Source organism: Schizophyllum commune (genome assembly GCF_000143185.2).
Source record: "Schizophyllum commune H4-8 unplaced genomic scaffold SCHCOscaffold_5, whole genome shotgun sequence".
Classification (NCBI taxonomy): Eukaryota; Fungi; Basidiomycota; class Agaricomycetes; order Agaricales; family Schizophyllaceae; genus Schizophyllum; species Schizophyllum commune.
This window is the reverse complement of record NW_026089542.1, coordinates 205,300-219,151: the sequence shown is the minus strand read 5'-3', so window position 1 is coordinate 219,151 and position 13,852 is coordinate 205,300. Positions and strand designations below refer to the sequence as shown.

The following is a 13,852-nucleotide window of genomic DNA, read 5'->3' as shown; positions in this document are numbered from 1 at the left end:
CAGCTGAAAGGGCCAGGACGGGTGCTTACGGGCGTGGCTAAGGCGGCGCGGGTGAGAGTAGCCTTTCGCTTCAGTACGCGTCGGGTAAGGGTGTCCAGGACTGTACAAACGTACGAATGGGTAGGCTGGGTTAATCCTGCGACGAGTGCGGGGAACGTCTTCGTTCGCTTGCGCGCCAGAAGTGTGGCAAATGCATAAATGCTAAGGGTATATGACCTTTTATGAGCGGGATCGTGCATGAGGGAGGGCATGCCCGGTCGTGTTTCGAAGGTTGTACTGAATGCGGTGGGGAGCAGAAGGTGGGAATGTATTGCGGTGTTGACTTGCATGGGCGCGCCACATGGCCGAACAATGTCAATGATGTCCAAATGGGGGACAAGAAGGCGCGGACTATGCGTGTCGTCACCCGCGACCGTGACGGGGGCGTGAGGCGTCGCGCATCGTGCTGTACGCCGCCTCGTTCAGGCCTCGTTGCCGACGCACGGCCCACATCGATTTTATCCCCAGCGCGCGCCCGAATCCATCCTTGTCTCTTCCCACCATGTCGACGCGAACAAGGACCACGACCGGGCTCGTCTTCGACGACTCCAAGGGCGTCCTCGGCCTTATGGCGACGCCTGCCATCTACATCGACCCCTTCTCCGAGCAGCCTTTCATGAAATTACGAGTAGAGGACCTCATGACAGAAACGACGAACCACGAGCGACGGCGCTCAGTAGGTACGCATACGCGCGCGCCAGGAAGTATCGTCCGCTAAGCGCGCCGCAGCCAACTGGCAGGCCGTACAGATTCTGCGCAGCCTGCGTACGGGCTCGCGCCCCCTGATCAAGTCATTCACCCTCCTGGGCAGCTTCCCTCTTGAGCTCGTATTCGAGGTGCGTACGCGCTTAGTCGGTAGCGCGTCTATTGCTTAACAGCTCTGCAGATCATGCAGCACGCCCATCCCATGGACCTGTTCCATCTTGCGCAGACATGCCGCACTATGCGCGAACTGCTCACTTGCCCTGGCGCCGGCGCCGTATGGGCTACCTCCTTTGCGCGCCACTCCGACACCATGCCGCCCTGCCCCACCGATGTCCCTCACGACAAGTGGGCGAGGATGCTGTTTGCCCCCCACCGATGCCAGCAGTGCGGGCGTGGTGCTGCCGCGCTTGACTTCACCCTTCTTAGGCGCCTCTGCTCCAAGTGCCTAGTGACATTGTGCGTCTCGCGATCCTTCCCACACGTCTTTCGTACTCATCCCCTTCGTCGTCAGGCCCCTCGTCGAAACTGCAGAGGACGAGTTCGCTGCTTCCCTCGTCCCGCGGACTTACCGTGAGGACGGGGACCACTACTTTGAGTACGACGACGGCCGATATCTGCCCGCCGACCTCCAGGCTGTCATTCAGGCAGTTGCGAAGCACCGGCAGTCTATGGACCAGAAGACGCCCGGCGCCGAACTCGAGTTCGAACGGTACAAAATCGAGCGGCACGCGCTTGTCGCTTCCCGGACACTTGTGCGTATCCTCCGTATCTCTATACGCGTTCCCGCGGTCGTGGCAAGTGTTGCTCATTGCATTGATTTGCAGCAAAGCACCGCGTGCCGCATGTGGGCTGAGAAGCTCGGACAGGAGGCCAGCAAGGCGCGCAAGGCGCTCGACTCCCGCTTTGCGAAGCGCATCAGGGCGCGCCTCTCGAAGGCGGGCCACCACCCGGCGGACCTCGAAAAGGCGATCGCAGAGCTGCCGGCGTCGATGTCGGTTCCGCGATTGACGCGACGCAGTGAGTGAGATTGGCGTACAATGAGCGCCGTTCCTGAGGTGTACTTTGCAGAGTTGGAGAAGATCATTCCTGTTGTGGAACGCGCTGTGGTCATCTGCATGGAGGAGCGTATCGCAGAGGAACGCTACGCACGTATGCGCGAGCGCCGCGCGCGCGTCAGCCAGGCATACACTGCGTATCGCGGCAGCACCCTGCCAGCGACGTGGGCTTATCACCCAAGCTCGTGCCAGGTCGCGCAGTACGCGCCATTCGCCGAGCTCGTGCACTCCCCCGACACTGACCCGGAGGTGTTTGAGCGGAGGTTGGCGGACGCGGTGTCCTTACTGCCGCAGTTCGTGCGCGACTGGACACGGGAGCGCATGCATCACATGGTCTCCTTGCTTCCCTCTACGGCATCGCCGGCATCGGCTACTTCCTCGGCATCTGCCGCCGGCTTGTCGGCGCCCTCATCTTCCTCTTCGACTTCGCATCGCGCAGGTTCGTCCTCCGTGCAAACGCGCGATGCCTCCGAGCTCTCCCGTCTTGACCTCGCGACCTCGATCTACCACTGCCCGGTATCTCGGCTGAACCGTAGTCACGACGAGATCATCGGCAAGGGCATGGTGGGTTGGGACGGCGCTGGGCCGCATCTCAACTGCGCTGGCGTCGAGTCAGAAGGCCTCTGCTTTGACAGGCGCGGGTACGACGCGGCCCGCGGGCTTCTGGAGCTCGTAGGCCTGAACCCGGACACCGCTCTTGCACGTGAGTTCGACGCGCTCAACGCGCGCTTCGTCTGCGCGAACTGTCCCTCCGACGGCCCGTACGAGGTCCTCACGTGGCGTGAATGCGTGAGTGCCGCCCTGACCACCTCCCCCTCCCCGGCCCGCTAAGCAGCACACAGGTCATACACATGTTTAACACCGCCGAGGACAGCACCCACCGCGAGGGCGCTTGGCGGGTGCTCAGCGAGCCGGCTGCGAATTTCGTGCGCCGGCGCGAGAGCCACCCGGCGTTCAAGTACGAGCGCGCGTGGGCGTGCAACCACTGCGCGGCGCACTACGCGAATGGGCGCGCGGACGCGCAGGTCACGCGCACGCAGGCGATCAAGCACGCCAGGCTAGTGTATGTGGCTGAAGTTGAACTTTATCGTGCATCTGGTTAACGGGGTATCCTTCGTAGGCACAACATCGAGCGGCCGGTCCAGAACCTGGACTTCGTGTATGTCGCTGGCTTTGCCGGCATCCCGCGCAAGCCAGTTGCTCTCCGCCGCGCTCTCCTTCCCGAGTATAAGTGCAGCCAGTGCCATAAGGGCAAGACAACGCTGCGCGCGCATGAGAGTGCGCTGCACCATTTGAGGAATAAGCAAGTGCTTTATCTCCAATGGCTGATCACTTTATTAACCTGCTGTATTTTCAACAGGCATGGTATTGTTAGCGGCCAGCTTGGTGTTGATTTTGAGAAGATTGAGTTCTTCGTACGTTCAACAGCGTCGCTCGCCCCCCTCTCGCCGATGGAAGGCGGTCCGGCGTCTGCCAGCGCGCTGATCTCGTTCGCTCTGGGCTCATCCATGTCTACTGACGATGGGATGTCTTCCGCATCGTCCGACACGCTCAATTAGGTCTCGCAGTAGCGCCCTCCCCACCCCTGGCATGGACACTAACCTCCACCCACTCATCTGCATATACACGCCCTCCTCCCACCCCCACAAACCCAATCAAGCCGGCCATCCCAGCCGCGCTACCCACGATCTACATACGCATCGCTCTCATGGCCCGTCCCCACGATTCTCATGCCCACACTTCTTCGCCTTCATCTCACGTCTCCTCACTTCATCTTCAAACGGAACCTTCACGTCGTGTATCATATACCCTGCATCCACGCCGTTTTTGTAACTATATATCGTCTGCTTCCTTTCGTACTTACCATCTTGTAACATATTTTAGTTAGTAACATAGATACTTCGATACTCGCATAAGCCCAAATAAGCAATTACTTATCCTGTCCACAACTTTGGTGCACCTTGAGGCTGAGCGGGCTGTCTATGGAGAACCCTTGTTCCTGAACGGGTAGGCCTTGTCGAGGGCAGCGCGCATCGGACGTGTGTCCGATAGGCGAGGGTAGATGGCGGCCTGGCGAATCGGATTCACGACATTGTCGCTCGGAGGAGGCGAGGCCGCTGCCTGGAGGCCGCTACGGCGCCGCGCGCTCCTACTCAGAAGCTTGGACCCTGCGCTGACCCTGCCTCAACTCTGCTTGCCCGACGCCGGCGGCTCGATCGGGTCGATCTATCTACCGCTACCAATCCGCCGCGTCCCTTCATACGCGGGGACTACTGCACGTTGCGCGCACGGTAGAGTTCAACACGACCGATTTCCCAGCGATAATCGCTCGACTATCGGCGCGAAGGCGCGCGAGTGCCTGTGCTGACCATGCAGTTCAACTCTGCACGTGACCGTGGTATGGCGGCGATATCGGCAACGGTGGTTTCCGCTGTTTTTGATTCGTTCTTCATTTTGGAATTCTTCCGCTCGATTGCCGCGCGCCTTCCCCTTGTTTTCCCCCTGGGGCGCGTCTGAGCCTGCTCGCCGCCCTCCACCGCCCCGCTGCGGGCTCGTATCGTGAGTGGGTATCGGAGCTGGGGAGCGACACGGCCTCTAGCCATGACGAACGTCGCCCGTCCGACCAGCATCGGGGCGGGGGAGGTGCTGCGCTCTGGGCCCATTCCTCACGGGCGCCGCGGGGCAGGGATTGCGGGGACGCGGGGCGCGGGAAACGGTGCTGTGGACGCGTACCTAATTTGGAAACGTTTCGAGGAGCTTCGAGATCCGAGCAGGGTGAGAAGGGGATGCGCAGCAGCACGTTTGCGTCTCCGAAGAAGCAGCCAAGCCTCCGTCGGCCGTTTGCGCTTCGATCTTTCCCCGAGAGACGGGATGGACTGGCTTGACCAGGCTCGTGCGCTGCGGCGCTTGCAGGCGCCGAGCCCGCAGCGCGCATAACCCGAGTCTGGGGGCGAGGCGAGCAGGAGCTATACGTTGGGGGTGACGTTCGGGTGGTGCGCTGGCTGGGAGCGACGAGGAGCGGCGCTGGGGCGGATGACCCGCGTCGGGATTTATTCACTATTGAGTACGATAGTAGAAATCTGGTGCCCGCGTTTTGGAGGCAAGGAGTTGGCATGTTGCGGTGCGCGACGAGCCAAGAGACGGTCACGGGTTACCAGACATTCTCTTGTGTCGCGGCCCGTGGGATGGGTGAGCGTTGCAGATGACCGTTGCTGCTCACTGCCTGGCTGGAATTTCGCTGATGGCGCGCGACAACGGCGCGACGACGTCAAGGCATCTGACTAGCGGGCAAGCAGTCGGATTCAATTCGCCTGGTCTGGTGGCCACGAAATATCAGCCACATTCGTTCAGGTGAAGATGGGAAGTATGGTCGACGTCACTAGCGCTATCGGTGGTTGTTGGTATCATCGTGCAGATGGTCTCGTCATCGCTGCGGGCAACGCCCATGCGTTTTTCCTGAGTATTCCATGAGATTCAAGATCCGCGTCTGTGCGACGCCGAACGCGAAATAACGTATGTTTCCCCAGCCGGTGCGCGGCGGCCTTTGGCGATGACTACTGTCGGGGGACGGACCGAGCAGGATTTGTCGTTTGGGGAATTGGTATTCGTGGCGGTATATAAAGGGGCGCGCGATTTGCGGGGAAGCCAGTATCGGTTTCCGCCCCTCCCCCCTTCTTCTCCCCCTCCCGCTTTTCGCACCCTCCCCAGCCGTTCTCGCCCTCAATGTTCTCTTCCACATTGAAGTCTTTGGCCCGCACTGGCTGGGCGGTGCGACCGTCCATGGCGGGGGGTCTCCGCGCCTCCCCCTCGGCAGTTCGCCGCTTCCCCTCCGTCCGCACCTTCTCCGTCACTGCGCGCGCAGCGAGCATTGCCAACCGTGGCATTACCTTCCGCGTCTTCCAGTCCCCCGCCAAGTACGTCCAGGGTCCCTCGGCCATCCGGGACTCTGCCCAGTACCTTCGCAAGATGGGCAAGCGTGCAGTCTTGATCACGGACGACATTGTCCACCAAATTGGTGCGTTGCCAGCCTTCTCATCGTACTTCATCTTACTGACCGTCACTGCAGCGGGCGAGGACCTCATCAACACCCTCTCCGAGTTCGAGATTAAGCGCGCGGCATTCACCGGCATCGCTTCGGTTGAAGAAGTCGAGCGCATCAAGGAGATCTGCGTTGACTTCAAGGCAGACTTCGTCATCGCTCTCGGAGGTGGGAAGACTATCGACGTCGGAAAGGTGAGCCTCTCACGCACACCCTCTCTCCGCACTTCCATCTGATCTCATTCTCCGCAGACCGTCACGGATGACCTGAAGATCGAAGTTGCCATCATGCCCACGACCGCCTCCACCGACGCGCCCTGCTCTGCCAACGCCGTCCTCTACCGCCCAAGCGGTGATTTCGACCGCTACGCGTTCTGCCAACGAAACCCGTACATCGTCATCGTCGACACGTCCATCATCGCCCGCGCACCTGCACGCCTCTTGGCTGCCGGTATGGGTGATGCTCTCGCGACGAACGTCGAGGCCAAGCGCGCTCGCAACGCGCCCAACTTCGGCGGTGGGATGCCCGCGCTCGTCGCAGACGCCATCTGCGAGAAGTGCGAGGAGACGCTGTTCAAGTACGGCAAGCAGGCGTACGAGGCGTGCAAGGTCAACGCGATGACGCCCGCATTGGAGGCGATCGTCGAGGCGAACACGCTTCTCTCAGGTCTTGGCTTCGAGAGCGGTGGGCTGGCTGCCGCGCACGCGATTCACGATGGTTTGACGAGCATCCACCGTCTCCATCACCTTCTCCACGGCGAGAAGGTCGCGTTCGGCACCATCTGCCAGCTCGTCCTCGACGGCGCGCCGCAGGATGAGATCGACCGGTACCTCGGGTTCTTGCTATCTGTCGACTTGCCGGTCACGTTTGACATGATGGGTATTCCCGATGTGACGGCGGAAGAGCTGCACAAGGTGCGTCGCTTTCTCCACCTGCCTAGGTAGTCCTCATCTAACAACGTCCCCAGGTTGCTGAGATTGCCTGCGCTCCGGGCGAGACTATCTGGAACATGGATTCGGTCATCACCCCGGACGTTGTCTTCCAGGCGATCCTCGGCGCCGACATCGTCGGTCGCGAGTACATCGACCGCACAGGCTTCAAGCAGCTCTCGACTGGTGAGTATTGCAGTACCCCGGTACCCCGACCCCTGTCTGACGATCTCTTTTCTCTCTTTCTTGACTTCGACTACGCAGTCATCGAAACCCGCCCTCATGTTTCTCGCTCCGGTACCGTCGACCTCCTCGGCGACCTTAAGGTGCAAGCGTAAGCCTCCGCCATGGACCCGATACGAAACCAAATGTTGTACATATATTCACGACCCGATCGCGAGTCGCACCGAAAAGGTCGCTCGTTGAGCGCGAGCACTACTGGGCGACTTCCCCCAACAGCACTGGCACTATCCCTGGCTTCGGTTTTCTCTCATCATCGACCCTCATCATCATATTCACGACGTTCCCATCCGATCGCGGCGCGCATGTCAGCATGCGCGTCGACGAGCGAGCAGCGCGGTTCCATCTACCCAACTAACTATTCTATCATATCTTCCTCCTTGTCATCTTACGGTACGAACATAACTATCCTCAAGGACTACAGCGATTCCGATACCCGTGGGCTACAGTACTGTATCATGTACCGGTTGTTGGGCGTTTTCGATGCTTTTTGCTTTTACTAGCTATCCCCCTGTGTATGACCTCCTCTTTACAAGTATTCCGCAATTGGGTTAATGTGATTAGTATTGGGCCTGCGAACTGCTTGTGCGATCTTATGGTGGACTGGCGTCGCAACTGACAAGCAAGGTGCTTGGGACAGCGAGTTGAGTCGGCGTACTGAGTGTGAGCGAGGTATGTGCTGTGCAGAACCTCGTCGAGCGGTGTAAGCCAGAGCTGGTGGCCATTCCCAGCAGTCAGTATACGAAGCCTCGTGGAATGAGCCCCTTCATGTCCAGCAGCTCCGACGTGGCCCGCGAAGGCGAGCGAAGCACGGGGCACACGTGACCGTGGCAGCGGCTACAGAGCGGCGTCTCCGATTGGGAATCGGAACTTGTCCTTCTGAAGAGCTTGACCTGAACCCTGATGTCTATCTCTACGCGAATGCGATATGAATCCGGGGTAGAAGGTGCGGGTGGACGAATAGAACGTGTGCTTCGGTTACACTCTCACCGTCTTGACCCGCAGCGTCCCGCAGTTCTGTAATGAGATGAGAGGTTCTTGAATGGCATGAATTGGCGATGGGTACGTTGAATGCGCCAGGGACCGGGAGTGTCGTATGTGGCACCCACTCCCCCATCGCCGCGGGCAACGACTCGGAAGCGACCTGTTGACCGCAGCTACTTCTACTGGTACCGCCTCAATTGGCGGCGGCAGACTCAACAGATTCCGCGAGACTTGGTGTCTCTTCATACGAGGCGCGCCATCTTCCTGCCCTGATAGTTGACAACCGTGGCGAAAGCAGAGAACGCTGCCAACACGCTTCTCAATACTTGATTATTATGTCGCGGACATACGGAGGCGTGGCAGGTGCGTGGATGGCTGTTATACATTGACTGGGACGATTCAGCAGATTCGGCATCCATCCATCTATCTATACATCTATCCTGACCACCACGTCTTCCCCCTTCCCTTGTATGTCCGCGACAGTACGGAGTCCGGATAGCGCCATCGTGGTGTCCAGATCCGCGATGGTGTGCTGCAGGACCTGCTCGGCGCCGGCCTGTCCCCCTGCGATCATCCCATAGAGCCAAGGCCGTCCGACTAGCAGGATAGGAAAGGGTTGGATAAGGCAACGAAAGTGAACGGCAATGAAAGATTTGGTAAGTATCGATGGTATCAAGTAAGATGCAGTTAGCTCATCTCCCGGCTTTCATAAGAGTATCACTCACGAAGTACGGCCTGCGCCCCTAGCGCCAGCGCCTTGACTATATCCGGGCCAGAGCGGATGCCGGAGTCGCATAAGATGGTGAGCTTCCCTGATCTCTGCGCCTCCCTGATCTTGTCCGAGCGCATTATGCGCTCGAGCGCGAAGAGCGATGGGATCGCGCCGTCGACCTGCCGGCCGCCTATAGGTAACGTTTATTAGCTCAACGCTAACCTCGTTCACCTCTAGGTTTCCGTCGCATACCGTGATTGGAGACAATGATGCCGTCCGCGCCGTGTAGCAGAGCGGTTTCCGCGTCCTGCGTGAGTGGGAGATAGTGAGCATGCAGCATTTCTGTATACGTAGATGAACGCCGAACTTACGTGCACACTTTGGATGCCTTTCAGGATGAGCGGGCCGTCCCAGTTCTGCCGGAGAAAGGCAAGGTCTTCCCAGCCCTTGAACGTGCCCGACGTGATCTCCCCCAGCCACTCGCTGCCGAGGAAGATGTCGTCCTTTACCTGCATTTATCTCTCATCAGTACCGCGAAAGCGCGCGTCGCATGTCCCGCTGGTCTCTATCGCGCATCTCGCAGGCGCCGGAGTCGCACACCACACACGCGCCCGTCACTCACCTTCTCATCGCCCGCCGCAAACGCCGCATCCATCTCATCCGGCCTATAAGGGAACTGAGGGCGTTCATCTACAATAGGTTCGCGCCCAAACTTGGCCATGAACACCGGGTCACTGCGCCCGACCTGGCAGCCGACGCTGTGCGCGAAGGGCGAGTAGGCCTTGGCGAGGTCGTGCGGGCGCCAGCCGACGGTCATGGTGTCCAATCTGGCATGAAGGTGAGTTTACGTCGTTAACGAGCAACATGACGAGACGGGCTAACGTGACGACCAGGGCGGTGAATCCGGCCTTCTTGGCTCGGGAGAGCAGAGACAGCGTGATCTCGTTGGTGCGCGGCCTAAATGCCTCGCTAGGTTAGTCGTCATTTGACAAGCCATTGATTGCCTTACCAATACAGCTGGAACCAACGAGGGTTACCTTCCCCATTCGAACGCGCGACGGTCTCGATACTGCGCGAGGACGCCGTGCTCATGATGTACGGGATACCGAGACGCCCCGCCGCCCCCGAGGACGCCTCCTCCCCGTCGGGGTGGAAGATAGTCTGCACGCCGATGGGCGCTACGAGGACTGGGGTGGGGTACTTGACGCCGAAGAGGGTGGTCTGCAGACGCTTCGTGTGAGTGATCATCGGTCTACCCCTGCGATTGACCGCCTATGGGCAGACCCATACCTCCAAGCTACGATATTGCGGGCTGGCGTCGACCAGCATTCGAGGGATTATACCGAACTTGCTATAGGCGCGTATGTTCGCGTCGCAGGTCCCGTGAGTACCAGCGCTGCCGTAGGCGTACCAGAAGGCCTCTGCGAAACGCGTGTGGGCCGATGAACGAATTTTCCTCAAGAAAAGGCATACCCGGTACGTCCTTCAACGTTTGCCGCGCCCGCTCCTCGATCTCGTTGAAGCGCACCGTTCCCAGCGCACGAGGTCCTTGTCTACTCTTGTAGATCCCCGGCATCCATTCCGACCACGCGTCCAGCTTCGCCACGCTCGTAGGCTCGCCCTTGCCCGACGTCAGCTCGTTCTCGGTCTGCTGACCGTTTGTGGAGGTTGCATGACCGTCCGTTGCGGCCAAATGACCATTGGTTGCGGCAGACTGCGTCATGGTAATATACTCTCGTTCGCCGCGCGCGATATCAGGCGCAAAAAGACAAGTGAAGGGCGAAGTTCGGGGTGAATGGGGGTCTGATTAGCTTCGCAGGAAGCTGCCTTTATACCTCTACACACGTCCTGTGAACGCATATGGAGCCTCGGCGGCCCGGAGGTCAAAAACGCGACAGTGGGTGGCTTCGCAGTAGCATCCGACCCACGCAGGCGCTCACGAGGGGCTTCTCGGGCTAGATCGATGTACCGGGACGTGGGAGAGGGCGTTGCGGTCGTGATGATATTGTGCGCGGTAATGTGTCGTCCGGTCATCAGTCGCGCTGGCGGACGCGATCGTCAGCTAAGTCAAGACGCTGTCGCCGGTGACTACAAGACGCTGTCTCCGGTTATCTGAAGACCTAGTTCGCCGACTATGTAAAACTGCTGCACAACACCGGTATCTTCGAAATGAAGAGCTGTAAGGAGTCGGAAATTAGTTGTCCGTCGGGTTGACGGGCGCCGAAGTTGAGAATTAGGCACTCAGAGTGCTCAACTAGCTCATACGGCCGATTCGGAATGTAACTGGATGAATAGACAATATAGTTGTAACTTTACATATTTACGTCCTTGTCTTTCTTGAGCTTCTGCCGTCGCATCACTACGAGTCAAACACATGCAGCTGAGTGAACCTGCAGGACTGATCAGCGACCAACGAGTCTGCAGAAGAAGTAGCCTCACCAGATATCCGTCAATAATCCGAATCCCAGTCTGATTGTGAGTCGTCATGGTCATCCTCATCCTCCGACACCTCCTGTATCCCCGAACCCGCCCATTTGAAGCCATTTACAGGCCTCTCGGCTGGCTCCCAAACCTCTGCTTGCGCATTACCTGCCGTGAGGTCCGAGGCTTCAGTCGTGACACCAACGGCCAATCCAGAAGCGTCAGGGTAATCTTCCTGACAACACCAGGCGTGCCGTCACGATGAGGATATTCGTAGACGCAAAGTTCCTTTAGCGGCGCACCCCTTTGCGCGCGACGCGAGACAGCGGACCATAAGCAAGGCCACATAGCCGTCTGACGATTATGCACGTGGAGCGATTCTAGTGCTGGTAGGACGACTGAGCCCGAGGCCGCGTCTTCGGCACTCGAAGGCGAGCCAAGAGCGTTGACCAAGGGCTCAGCTATGGCGCTGTTTACGCCGGATGCTGGGGGGTCGTCGATGATGACCAGTGTCCGCACGCGGCGCATATGCAAGAAAAGCTGCACGCAGAGTTCCTCCTTCGGTGCATAGTCGCCAAGGACGAGGGTCAGCTTCGTGTCCGGATCCACCGCGCGAGCGACAAGGGGGATGTCGTTGTCTGACGGCGCGCATCCCAAAGAGACCGTACCCGAGTGTATGGTCATGCGCCTGTGACCATGAAACATGATGTTGGCCGTATGTATCCTCTGCTTCGACAGGGGCGAGTTCGATATGGTCAGGACGGCGAGAACGTCTGCCATAGACGGATTGGCCACCCGGTACCTACAGCGCTCTGGAATATCGAGACTGGCGACAAGAGGCGATGTCCGCACGCCATCATCGTGCTGGCCCAGAGTGATGAGCTGGAGATACTGTAGACGAGGCAGGCGATATGTTTCGTCAGATAGTCTGCTGAAGAACCAAATGTCGGTGAGTACCAGCTCTTCGAGGTCGGGACAGTTCTGCAGAAGACCCTGGATTCCACGTTTGTGATTGGTTGTTTGGTAGATGGCGAGGTGGGTAAGGTGCGAGAATGTGATATACTCCCAGATTGGACAGCCCACAGCGACCAGCCTGCGTACTGCACTGAAATTGTCCTTCAGCAAACCGTGCACCCGAATCATACTGTGATTATCGGGGTCACCCGATCGGATGCAAATCGAGAGGCTCTCTAGTTTCGGCGCGGGCGAACGCAAGTCGGGACAAACCAGGCAGAGATCATGAGCAGACTCGACGGCCAGGTGAAGCTGCTGCAAGCGTTCAATATGGTTGTGCAATATGCCCTGCAGAACGCTTATGTCTGGTACCGAGTGTGCAACTTCACGGCTGGAGAAGAAAACCCGGAGCGGACGGCCGCGAGGAAGGTTCGTCCCGCTTTCGCAGAGAAGTCGTGACAGAGATCAATGGTAGACCAAAGAGATGGAAGGTCCAGTGCGGTGTACCTCCAGCGCGAGCATACGTGAGTCACCACAAGCCAGTCCAACGACGTCCAATCCGGCCATTGCGGCAAGAAGTCACTGTCGTCGTAAGGTTCCTGAACGAGGTGGAAGATGCTTGCAAGAACTTCTGCTGGAAGCTTGTTTGCAGGAGATTGTATGTTGCGCGCGCGCAGCAGAGATTCCTGGAGCTGGCGTGTCCTGTCCTCCAATTCGTCGATCTGTGTAAGGGATTCTCGTTAGATAGAGCACGAAATCTGAGGTTTACACGACGCACCTGGGACAAAGTAAGCTCGCCATCTAACAAGCCTTTCTGCACTCCGGCAAGTGCGTCGATGTATGATTCGTTGGTCATGACAGTCAGTGGCAGCGTCGAGAACAAGAGACAAAGGGAACAAGACAAATGTGGCGACGACCCGGTCCGCAAGGACCGAGATCATCGTGGCGCGGACCGCAATCAGCCGGTTGTGCCTTGCACTGTCCGTCGACGCCATGCACGCAACACCTTGTACTGCACAACTCAGCCGGATGCACTTGAGTTTCTAGAGTTTGCAGCATAAGTGTGTGTCCTCGACTGTCTTTACATCCTCGGTTCGCTCTATGCAATCCCGATCCCACTCCAGCCCCCATTTGACGACGATGAATCGATAGAGATGAACAGGGCGAAGCCGACGGTATATGCGTTCCATGCAGACGAGCGCATGTTCACCTCAGAAGCAGAGGTATGTGCTCATGCCTTTGCGACGGTAATGAGACACTCACACGTCCTTTCAGTAGCTCTTCTTACGACACCAAGTAAGGCTGGGATCCTTTCCCCTTTCCCCGACTTTCCCTCACATACGAAGTGCACCTCACCTCACCACCTTTTCAGCTCGAGACTGCGCTGCTTAATCGCAAAGCGATCGTCAACCTTCCCTCTGCGATCTCACTCTTCCCGGCTGCTCTTTCCCTGCCTGAATCCAGACCACCTGAGCTATGTTGCTCTCGACCCCGAAAATGAACTTCCACAAGGAACGGGGCAAAATTGTCACCCCAAACGTACAGATCCTCCGAATAACGTTGGGCGATGGCTAGCTGGATCGGCCTCTGCTTCAGCAACCTTCTTACACCCATGTCATTGTATGCAGAGCTTCCGTCTACATGACCGCGGCAGTGTCCATTTACAAACCCCTTCGTACGTTCTGGTTACCTCTCGCGCGCGGAATGCATTGATCTGCCTGGTCATGCGCGGCCTCGGATCTTCATGGGCTTCTCTCGAGGCCCTTTAGAAGGC

The 13,852-nt window shown here is 58.5% G+C and overlaps 8 protein-coding genes across 8 annotated transcripts; 4 read left to right on the top strand and 4 right to left on the bottom strand.

Moving 5' to 3' along the window:
- The first annotated feature begins 419 nt into the window (after positions 1 to 419).
- On the top strand, positions 420 to 3,756 carry SCHCODRAFT_02620715 (uncharacterized protein). Its single transcript, XM_050345015.1, has 9 exons — positions 420 to 719; positions 769 to 875; positions 926 to 1,200; positions 1,256 to 1,496; positions 1,569 to 1,761; positions 1,813 to 2,588; positions 2,642 to 2,862; positions 2,920 to 3,102; positions 3,160 to 3,756. The coding sequence occupies exons 1-9, from the start codon at positions 542 to 544 to the stop codon at positions 3,356 to 3,358; spliced, it is 2,373 nt and encodes a 790-aa protein (XP_050200298.1). The 5' UTR covers positions 420 to 541; the 3' UTR covers positions 3,359 to 3,756.
- Positions 3,757 to 3,774: 18 nt separating this feature from the next.
- Positions 3,775 to 4,284, top strand: SCHCODRAFT_02244189 (uncharacterized protein). Its single transcript, XM_050342174.1, has one exon. The coding sequence runs from the start codon at positions 3,862 to 3,864 to the stop codon at positions 4,165 to 4,167; it is 306 nt and encodes a 101-aa protein (XP_050200297.1). The 5' UTR covers positions 3,775 to 3,861; the 3' UTR covers positions 4,168 to 4,284.
- SCHCODRAFT_02729164 (uncharacterized protein) lies at positions 4,208 to 5,081 on the bottom strand. The gene has a single exon (XM_050347118.1). It carries the CDS (start codon positions 4,912 to 4,914, stop codon positions 4,249 to 4,251), a length of 666 nt encoding a protein of 221 aa, XP_050200296.1. The 5' UTR covers positions 4,915 to 5,081; the 3' UTR covers positions 4,208 to 4,248.
- A 375-nt stretch (positions 5,082 to 5,456) lies between these two features.
- SCHCODRAFT_02620712 (Dehydroquinate synthase-like protein) lies at positions 5,457 to 7,586 on the top strand. The gene is made up of 5 exons (XM_003037686.2): positions 5,457 to 5,814; positions 5,866 to 6,032; positions 6,090 to 6,752; positions 6,806 to 6,953; positions 7,017 to 7,586. Exons 1-5 carry the CDS (start codon positions 5,523 to 5,525, stop codon positions 7,103 to 7,105), a joined length of 1,359 nt encoding a protein of 452 aa, XP_003037732.1. The 5' UTR covers positions 5,457 to 5,522; the 3' UTR covers positions 7,106 to 7,586.
- Positions 7,587 to 8,418: 832 nt separating this feature from the next.
- Positions 8,419 to 10,279, bottom strand: SCHCODRAFT_02498556 (FMN-dependent alpha-hydroxy acid dehydrogenase; the record flags this gene model as incomplete). The annotated part of the gene is made up of 9 exons (XM_050343076.1): positions 8,419 to 8,588; positions 8,717 to 8,893; positions 8,956 to 9,010; positions 9,075 to 9,212; positions 9,326 to 9,530; positions 9,586 to 9,660; positions 9,713 to 9,924; positions 9,994 to 10,122; positions 10,232 to 10,279. 9 exons carry the CDS (start codon positions 10,277 to 10,279, stop codon positions 8,419 to 8,421), a joined length of 1,209 nt encoding a protein of 402 aa, XP_050200295.1.
- Positions 10,280 to 10,401: 122 nt separating this feature from the next.
- On the top strand, positions 10,402 to 10,996 carry SCHCODRAFT_02620698 (uncharacterized protein). The gene is made up of 2 exons (XM_050345014.1): positions 10,402 to 10,475; positions 10,523 to 10,996. Exons 1-2 carry the CDS (start codon positions 10,425 to 10,427, stop codon positions 10,817 to 10,819), a joined length of 348 nt encoding a protein of 115 aa, XP_050200294.1. The 5' UTR covers positions 10,402 to 10,424; the 3' UTR covers positions 10,820 to 10,996.
- Positions 10,997 to 11,152: 156 nt separating this feature from the next.
- On the bottom strand, positions 11,153 to 12,934 carry SCHCODRAFT_02498559 (uncharacterized protein; the record flags this gene model as incomplete). Its single annotated transcript, XM_003036326.1, has 4 exons — positions 11,153 to 11,292; positions 11,427 to 12,390; positions 12,603 to 12,800; positions 12,857 to 12,934. The coding sequence occupies 4 exons, from the start codon at positions 12,932 to 12,934 to the stop codon at positions 11,153 to 11,155; spliced, it is 1,380 nt and encodes a 459-aa protein (XP_003036372.1).
- A 142-nt stretch (positions 12,935 to 13,076) lies between these two features.
- SCHCODRAFT_02620691 (uncharacterized protein) lies at positions 13,077 to 13,786 on the bottom strand. The gene is made up of 4 exons (XM_003036325.2): positions 13,451 to 13,786; positions 13,354 to 13,374; positions 13,231 to 13,301; positions 13,077 to 13,170 (listed from the first exon to the last, which is right to left on the bottom strand). Exons 1-4 carry the CDS (start codon positions 13,690 to 13,692, stop codon positions 13,160 to 13,162), a joined length of 345 nt encoding a protein of 114 aa, XP_003036371.1. The 5' UTR covers positions 13,693 to 13,786; the 3' UTR covers positions 13,077 to 13,159.
- Positions 13,787 to 13,852: the final 66 nt, after the last annotated feature.